Consider the following 9,423-nt stretch of genomic DNA (forward strand, 5'->3'; position numbering starts at 1 on the left):
GGTTGATTTGTTTATAGGTTCAGACGATATCGGAGCAGAATTAGACAATCTGGCCCATCGAGTGTGTTCCACCATTTGATTATGGCCAATCTCATCCTGGCACTAACTGCGCCGTCCTGCCCATTCTCCATAATCCTTCTTATCCCATTCCCAATTAAAAATCCGCCTAACTCCTCCTGAAATTTACTCACTGTCACAGCATCTTCCACACTCTGGAATAGAGAATTCCACAGATTCACTACCTTTGGGAGAAGTAGCTTCTCCTCAACTCAGTTTTAAATTTGTTATCGCATTTGCTGAGACGATGACCTCTTGTTCTTGAATACCCGACAAGGGGAAACATTTGCTTTACGTCTTCTTTATCCATATGTTTTATCATCTGGCGTGCCTCAATTTGATCTCTTCTCGTTCTATTAAACTCGAGAGAGTATAGGACTGAACTGCTCAACCTCTCTTCATACGACACACGCATGATCTCTTATCAACCCCCATTGAACTTCCCTCAATACTTGTACATCTTTCCTCAAATAAGGGGACATAAACTGTGCACAATATCCCAGTTGTGGTCTCACCAATGCCTTATATGGTTACAACAATACTTACTTACATTTAGACTCTGGTCCTTTAGCTATAAATGCCAACATTCTATTTACTTTCGTTGTTTTATGCTGTACCTGAATGCTAGCGTTCTGTGACGCATGAACGAGGCACCCAGATCACTCTACAACCCCGAAGTATTCCCCCATTTAGATAATTAGTCATCTTCCCATTATTCCGAAAAAAAACACTTATCCACGTTAACCTCCATCTGCCACATTTTTGCCCACTCGCCCAACCTACCTATATCCATTTATTATTTCCTCATTGGAACTTAATATCCCACCTCACTTTGAGTCGGCTGCACATTCGGCTGCTTCGCTTCTATCTCGATAACAAAGTTGTCAATAGAGACAATAAATAGATGGGGCCCAAGGAAGGAACCCTTCTGTACCCAAAAAGTAACATCTTGCCATTCAGGAAAATAAATGCACTCATGTATCGTAATTCTACCAAACTGATTCCATTAGATTTCCCATCCTCCGCACAAACGGCGAAAAGCATTATAGATCCCCCAGTCGAAACTGATTATTTTAGTTGTTGTGTTCCAGGTTTCCCCTCACCTTTGTGTGAAGAACCGATTCCGGGTTAAAATTTGAAGGTTCTTCCCCGTTTGCTTTCTGATTTGAAATGAAAATGAAATGAAAATCGCTTATTGTCACGAGTAGGCTTCAATGAAGTTACTGTGAAAAGCCCCTACTCGCCACATTCCGGCGCCTGTCCGGGGAGGCTGGTACGGGAATTGATTTGATTTCTCACCAAAGCAACTGAACTAACTTCTATTTATCGACGCTAATGCATAATGTATTGATTTTAAACATCCGTGTTCGGTCACCACCATTATACCTTCTCCTGGAAGAAACGAAAGAGGTAGCATATCAAAAACCTGTCATCGTATTATTACCTCATCAGCCCCACGATTGTTCTTGGGAACTTAGATCTGTTTGATGTAGTGTTTCAATATAATATTAATTTGCATTCGTATGAAATTGAATGTAACAGTTTATGTAAATTTAAAACGATTTACTGGACTGTTTGTGGGAGATAGTTCTTGAAAGGATTATTTCTCGGAACTGTATTTGCTGCTTGTATATCTCATCTGGTTACATTGTCTAATTGCTAATGAAAGCAAAGAATATATCTCGACATTTGAGACTCAGTTCGGTATACAGTTTAACCAGATGTGGTGAAATGTTCTTTCTCTCTCTAAGTCCTCGTTGCAAAATTGTGAATGGTGTGACAAGGAAATGTACGCTGAAAAAAGAAAAAGGGTTGCCTTGCACTTCTCAAGTCCCTTCACAAGGAGAGCGACATATGAGGAAAACAACAATTTCTGCTCATATCAGGGGAAATTCTCATTGGCTGGAAATTAGAATCCGATTGTCACCATTTCCGTGGAGAATGAAAAACAGATAAGAATATCTAAAGTCTATATCTCAAATTCAATGAGCCGGCATTTTAGCATTATAATCAATCTATGATGCAACGATAAAATGACTTCCCTGAAACAGATTAAAATTTACTATTGCACAGGAGAACCACATTTGGGAGGACGCGATTCTACATGGTGGAGAACTTTGTGAACCATTGTTTTAAACATGCACTTACTTGAAAACACGCTACAATCACCAGATATTACTAGCTTGAGGGTTAATATAAACACAAACAAAACCACGATTTGCTAAAGTGAAGGTATTTATCACAAATTCCCTGATAAACTCCTTGTGTCCCTTGTGTGTTGTGCACTATTTTACGAATGATTCAACACTTCACATCTCAGAGCCAGCGACCCAGCACTGACAGCATCTCAATCCAGGTCTGGTACCGTTAGCGTAAATATATTACAGTCCTCTCCAGGTGATATTTCATGATAAATTAACTATTGATTTGTTCAAGCATTTTTACATTTAGATATGTAGTTTATTTAGAGGCAGGGATTTGCAAACAAATAAAATTATTGTCATTAACTGGAGCAATATAGTCAGCAGAAATTACTCAGACATTCTCTGCAAATGCTCTGCAAATTGATCATTTTTTCACGCTTGAATTGCAGGAATCTAGTTGAAAATCCTTGACAATATTCAACCACCTTAATTTACATTTCCCAGAATAACCTAGTCTGTGTAATTTGATGCACCTGTACTCATTTGTTTACTTCTTTGAAGGTGCCTGTTTGGCCCCATGCTTATTTCCGAAAGGCAATTGTCTTTGTCAAATCCTCTTTTCTCCAAAATTCATTACAGATAAGCCGTTAGGAGTCTCGTTTGCGACCCACCAGATTTGATTTTTTTTCAATGCAGCAAACTCCAGGGACCCGGAGAGGGAACCTTGAGACTGGAAAATATAAGAAATATTAGTATTCGATGATCGTTCAACGACAGATATCGTTCCGAAAACCCGGTGGAAAGAATCTCAGACTGAAGCCAATAGGAGCGAGGCCATTGGCTCGCCGTGCCTTTGTTGTATATTGCAAACATCCACACAATTACTCGCACTGCACTATTCTCTTTCCCAGATCGCATTTAAAATGTTATCCTTCAAGGCAGCACGGTGGCACAGTGGTTAGCATTGCGGCTTCTGGCGTCGAGGTCCTGGGTTCGAATCCCGGCCCTGGGTCCATGTGGAGTTTACACATTCTCCCCGTGTCTGCGTGGGGTTCACCAACACAACCCAAAGATGTGCAGGATAGATAGATTGGCAACTCTAAATTGCCCCTTAATTGGAAACAATAATTGGGTACTCTAATTTTTTTTTTAAATGTTATCCTTCAAGTATTCATCTCATCCTTCTTGGGCGAGTTCCTGTCAAATCTGCACCTATCAAATTATTTTTCAATTTGGACAATATTGTCACCGGAAAGGAATTACAGAGGAATTGCCTGAGTTAGTGAATGGTTTTGGACTCATTTTAGACATTGAATTTTCAGAAAGCTGGACACTTCAATTCGAACGAGGAACCGTTAGAATACTGACGGGATCACTCTATCCAGAACATTTAACGATCCATTCTATTGTCAGACTGTGTGAGTTCTGCGTCCAGTTCGTGGAACTATGGATTTGATAAATTTCGGAGTCTCTAGCACTGTGCACCCCTTCCTGTCACCCGTGGCAAATATGCAAAATTTGGCATCTTGCACTATCACAAAAAAGCAATAGACCTGTGTATTATTCAAACTAATTTATTCAACTGACCTATTTTACACTCAGATATGTCACTTTGCTTCCCACTGACAGTATTCACCTGCGTATTAATGGTTAAGCCTTGAATTGAAACTTACTCTCGTCTGTCAAATCTATAATTGAACAAAGTGACGCTGTTGGATAAATCCCCCCAATTCGTTCGTGTTTCCGATGCGCCAATGTCCACTGGTATGCCAAAGATCCCGCAATACTGTTAATCTAATAGATGAACATTGACGATCCACACGCAACCCAGTCCTCGCCGCTGTCTCCCATCCATCTGCTATTCCAACTGCCAAAATGTATTTGTCTATTTGTAAGTTATTGTCAAAGATAGTACGGAAGGAGGCATCGTATGTTCACGTCAGCTCTCTGCTGGACCAGCTCATTTATTCTGCTCTGCTATCTGATTTTCCCCGTAGAATTGCAGACGATCTCATGTGTGACTCGAAACTGCCTCTGTATATGTAATTCAAAAATAAGTATTTTCATGCCTATTTCTTACTTGTAAACTGGACCAACTATGCTGAACAAAGACCGCACTGATTGCTGCCCCTTTTGCCAATGAGGACAGTGTCTCCTTAACTTACTCCAGACCACTCATCACATTGAACATCTCTTTCAGATCTCCTTACGAAGGTCCTTCTTTAAGGAATACAGCGCACGTTTCTCCTCTCCACCTAACTGAATTTCCTCATCCCTTTAACAAATATGGTTGGATTTTCTCGAATGCCTCTGCAGCTTTGCTAAAACCTGACAGCCCAAAATTAGACGCAATGTGAACATCCGACCAAAGAGCTATTGGGTCCTTGGAACCTGCTCCGCCGTTGAATTAGCTCGTGGCTGATTTCATCGTAAACTGAAGTCTTCATCCCGCCTACCATAGATCACCGGTCACCCTCTTCCCATGAATTCTACATCATGTATTTTCAAGGACTCTGTTTCAAACGTCTTTTCAGGGTGCGTAACCCGAATGCTCACGAACCACAGATCAATAACAGCCTCATCTACGTTTTAACTTGGAGACCCGTATTTTGAAGCAATCATCCCGGGTTCCGGCTCTCCAGACTCTCCCAAAAGAGGAAAATCCCTTCCAGATCCACCCTGTCAAGATCACTGGGTCTTGGTTGCTTCAATAAGCTCGCATTTTAACCCTTTTACTTCAAACCTCCAATGGATAAAAGGCTCGTCTGCCCTCATAAGACAACCCGCCCTGTCCTATTAATAGTCCGGTAAACCTCCCTCAAATACTTCCGACACAGTTAACTCCGTCCATGAATAAGGTGATCAATGCTGCATATACAATTCCAGATGAAGTCTTGATGTTTCTATGTTTAACTGAAACATCAGCTTCCTACTTTTGTCTTTGTTTTCCTCGCAATGACTGATAACATTGGATTACCTTTCCTAAAGACTTGCTGTAGCTGTATTCCAGCGTGGGGCGACATGGCGGAATATTGGTTCGCGCTTTTGCCTCACAGCGCCAGGGACCTGGGTTCAGTTCCCGCCTCGGGTGACTGTCTGCGTGGGTTTCTTCCGCGTGCTCCGGTTTTCTCCCAAAGTCCAAAGATGTGCAGGTGCTGTGGATTGGTTAGGTGGGATTCCTGGGTTACTGGGATAAATTCTGGTTGGAATTGGTGGGCTGATCTTTTCAAGGGTCGGTGCAGGCTCGATGGGAAGAGAGGCCTCCGGCTCCACTGTACAGATTCTCTGATTCCATTAATCTATTACACACAGATCCCAGCATCTCTGATCTCCAACATCACTCAAGGTTTATTCTAGGTGATCTTGTCGTTCCTTCAAATATCTTTTGTCATATTCCACAATCCTAACAGAATTATCCAAAGTGCTAAGAATCCAATGAACAAATATTTATTTTTACAAATGCAAGTTTTAAAACGTCCTCTTTTTTGTGTACTAACGCACGAGCAATAAATCCCAGGACACACTCGGCTTTATCAAACCCTCTCACAAGAAGCTCGGCCACAGTCAATGGTTCCGGCTCTTCTACATTCAGATCGCTCTGCTGCTGCACAACTTTCAGAATCGCATCATTGATTTTATATTGTCTTTCTGTGTTCTTAAACCAGATCGAACAACTTCATGCCTTTTGTTCATTGAAGGTGGCGTTCCACATGACTGCCCATTCCACAAATAAGTCGATGTCGTCTTGAAGTCTATCTCTATCCTCCCGACAGTTTCCAGGTTTTCGTCAAGCACACGCTTTCACGTCAAGCCCTTTACGGCCAAAAATAGATTATGAGTTCATTTTTCGCCGAAGAACAGATTTGCGAACACCTGAGCCTACAGGAATTCAAATCTACACATTTCAGAAATCTGAACCAATAAATAATAGTTGAAGTTTTGTTTCTGACCAACAGGCAGATGTCTGGTCATAAAACATTTTGAGCATTGGAAATTCACTATAGAACCATTTCAATTTGACTCATGATATGTTTAAAATGCGGCAACATTTCTGTTCAAATTACTATTATGTTGGTCATTACACTCTTTGCTTTGAATATTTTATGCAAGATTTCATGAGGAGAAATATATGAAACAGCTGTTATGTCTTTTAAATCCAGGCTCATTAGTATGAAACAGCTGAGGAAGAGATTTTCGAATAATCTTCTAATCAATCTCAAAAGATCAAGAAAAATGCTAAAGTGTATAATTGGAATAAGTATGGGGTTGACCAAGGTTTTCCACAGCGCTTCAATGCAAAAGGAATGTTCGTGATAAATTTTGCTAATGTGCTTTTACTCACTATTCATTTTGCGATCTCCTGGCCCATTCTTCTGAAAGAAGAATGTGTAATTAGCTATTTGAAACTTCGAGAAGGGGATCACATTACACAAAACGTTATGAACATGTCTTTGATCAACATTAACCCTCACCTGATCTGCCGCTGTGATGTATCCAAATGAAAATGGGGACCAAGAGGAGAACTAGGATCGCCACCGCCATTCTCACAACATTAATCATTTCAATGCACCATCCTACAGAGACAAAGCAATTAGAAAGAGCAGCTCGGTCAATTTTTTTTTCACCCAGGAACCATTCATGGGAATCTATCACATATCTGTTCAAACTTCTCTTCTCCAAGCAGAACAGTATCAGTGTCTATCGGGTATGCACGTGAATTAATTTTGCCACCCGTGATACCATTCATTTGAATCTTTTCTGCACTGTCTCTAATACATTCTCCAGACATTCTGGTGCCCAGATGGGACGTAATACTACAGTTGATGCTGAACCTGAGTTTTGTTAATGTTCATCACAGCTCGCTTCTTCTTGTAATCTCTGACTTATTGCTAATGTCGAGAGCTTTGCATGCATTAGTAATCGCCCTGCCCCTGTCAATGGTTTGTGACAATAAAGCTCCGATTCGCCTGCCCAAGCAAAGTCTGTGTGATACACTTGGGATAACTTCTGAAACTGACATTTCTGTGAACAATTAGACCCAGAGTTTAATGTTCTAAAACATTGCAGGACTCAGGAAGCAGGATTAAACCAATAAAACAGATATTACACGGATGATGGGTTCTGGAAAATGAGATTCAGAGAAAGTAAATGAATGTCTCAGAAAACAAGTAATTTTCTGGTTTCTGTTTGTGAAGCCCATCCAGTGGAGAACTGATCACAACTCCATTCCAATGCCCACTGCGTGAAATGGGCGGTTGATGCAAGTTCAATAACTTCGGAACGGAAAACCAGATCCTAGTTTCAACGGAAAATGTGACAACGCTATCGGGATAAATATTGGAAAGCCTTTGATTTTATTTAACGGGCTTCAAAGTCTTAGCTTCGAGCTAATCGTTCTTATTGATTATAATTAGAATTCAAACCAGTATTGTGAAGATCGCCAACTCACCTGTCCTTGTCTCTGCTTTGGGGAAAGACACGCTCTTTGACCAATTTTTGTTTGGAGACCCCAGTTGAACAACACAAGTACAGACAGCGTAGTTTCTCCACATATCCATCGACACCATGATCTGACTGGTGATGCTGTAGGTCCCGTCCTCCTCCAGTGTACCGGGATCGCTCGATCCCTCGGCCACGAGGCCGGAAATATTCCAGAAAATAACAATCCGGTTCGAAGAAAGTCCACTGACCAAACACACCAAGGGGACGGTCTCCCTGGAATTCTCCTCCCCCTGTGGCACAAATATCAGCACCGCCGACTTACTGGTGGAACTGTCTGCACAGATTGAGACATAGTCAACGATTGATTCACACAAAATGATAATACCGTACATGATCAGAATTCATTTCAATTGTTGTCTTACCTCCAACCAGTAGTGTAGCTGCTTTCTGGAGCGGTGCATTGCTATACATATAAGCACAGTAGTAGGAACCCGAATCATTCGCCTGGACATTGCGGATTTCCAGAATCAGTATATTTTTGATGTTGCCTTTTTTAGAAACGAACTTACAATCCGCCCCGCTACAGGATGAAATGTCGATTGCTTTCGGTGCTTCACCAACTCCTTGTTTATACCAGCCATAGCTAGACACCACTTCCACTTCGTAAATGTAATGACAGGTTAATTCCACCATCTGCCCGACTTCAGCCGTCATTGTTAATGGTATGTGAGACAGAGTGGACTCGGAGTCTGTAACTAAAGAGATTATTTTTTCGTTATCAATGATTAATGAGAGATTGAAACATCCGCTTTGAAACGCTTCAGCTGTAATTAAAGAACTATCTCATTGTTGTTTTACAGAGCTTTTGGTAAGATTTATTCTTCAATTTATTTATCTTCGGTTTTGTAATAGAAAGCAGTAAACACACTGGCACTAACTGGTGAAATCTTTTCACCTGATCAGTGGATCACAGTTTTATTTCAAGAAACACGCATTCTCACATTTTACTGAACGAAGGGAATTCCGGTTATATTTCCCACCGCCGGTTACTCACCGTAACCCCTCAGCACCAGGAAAATGAGTGTCAGGTGGAAATGTTCCTTCGCCATATTGATCCGGAGACTGCTCCCCGTTTTCGCTCTCACTCGCTTGTTACTGCGGCCGGAGTGGCCACAGACTGACCCGAGCTCATGGCCAGATCCAGCGGAAACGATGACGATGTGTTCTCTGGAAAGTATGACACCATTCTGTGAGCGGTGTCTTGGTGAATATGACGTTCATTTGCACTCCCGTCACCGCCTGTGTGTCACAGCTGACAAGAAACAGACGACCTCACAACAATATGATTGGCTGTAGTTCAGAGTCGGGGCGGAATAATAACTGCAGGGATCTATGCTGAATATTGTAGTTAGTAATTAACTCAAGTTTATCCATGCCAGATTGTCATTGGCATCATGTTGCTGATCCAACTTGTCAGACATCTACCAGGTCTACCCTCAGCCTTGTCTTCGCCAGTTCAACAATCACCAGCCTGTTCCTTATTTTTAATTATTAATGACATTTTGGCCCTGCTCTCATTCTTGTAAATCGTGTTTGCTGCATTGCCAATATCCTTTTTGCATTTTGGGGGGCCAGTAATTTGCAGTTAGTCCGGGTTTCCGAAACAAGGACCAAAATATGAAAGCAATTCAACTGAATTAGAATAATTTTCTTCTGCAGCCTTCTTTGTGTTTTTCTAGTGAATATCACCAACAAGATCATGAAAATGGCCGTTGCTTTC

General features: G+C 41.4%; 1 protein-coding gene across 4 annotated transcripts in view; it reads right to left on the minus strand.

Annotated features, from left to right (window-relative positions):
- The window catches only part of LOC119958655 (immunoglobulin kappa light chain-like), a 275,168-nt gene extending 266,347 nt beyond the window's left edge, over positions 1-8,821 (minus strand). Inside the window, exons 1-6 of one of the 4 annotated variants that reach the window (XM_038787203.1) lie at positions 8,698-8,821; positions 8,066-8,398; positions 7,651-7,977; positions 6,674-6,775; positions 6,544-6,571; positions 2,622-2,931 (exon numbers count right to left, since the gene is read on the minus strand). In XM_038787203.1, coding sequence (XP_038643131.1) covers positions 2,889-2,931; positions 6,544-6,571; positions 6,674-6,775; positions 7,651-7,977; positions 8,066-8,398; positions 8,698-8,752 — 888 coding nt within the window. In that variant the 5' untranslated portion in view covers positions 8,753-8,821 and the 3' untranslated portion in view covers positions 2,622-2,888. Of the gene's footprint in view, positions 1-2,621; positions 2,932-6,543; positions 6,575-6,673; positions 6,776-7,650; positions 7,978-8,065; positions 8,399-8,697 lie in introns of those variants that run through there. The other 3 variants (XM_038787202.1, XM_038787204.1, XM_038787199.1) reach the window with 3 other exon arrangements.
- Positions 8,822-9,423: the final 602 nt, after the last annotated feature.

The sequence above is a fragment of the Scyliorhinus canicula genome, chromosome 30, assembly GCF_902713615.1.
Source record: "Scyliorhinus canicula chromosome 30, sScyCan1.1, whole genome shotgun sequence".
NCBI classification, from domain to species: Eukaryota; Metazoa; Chordata; class Chondrichthyes; order Carcharhiniformes; family Scyliorhinidae; genus Scyliorhinus; species Scyliorhinus canicula.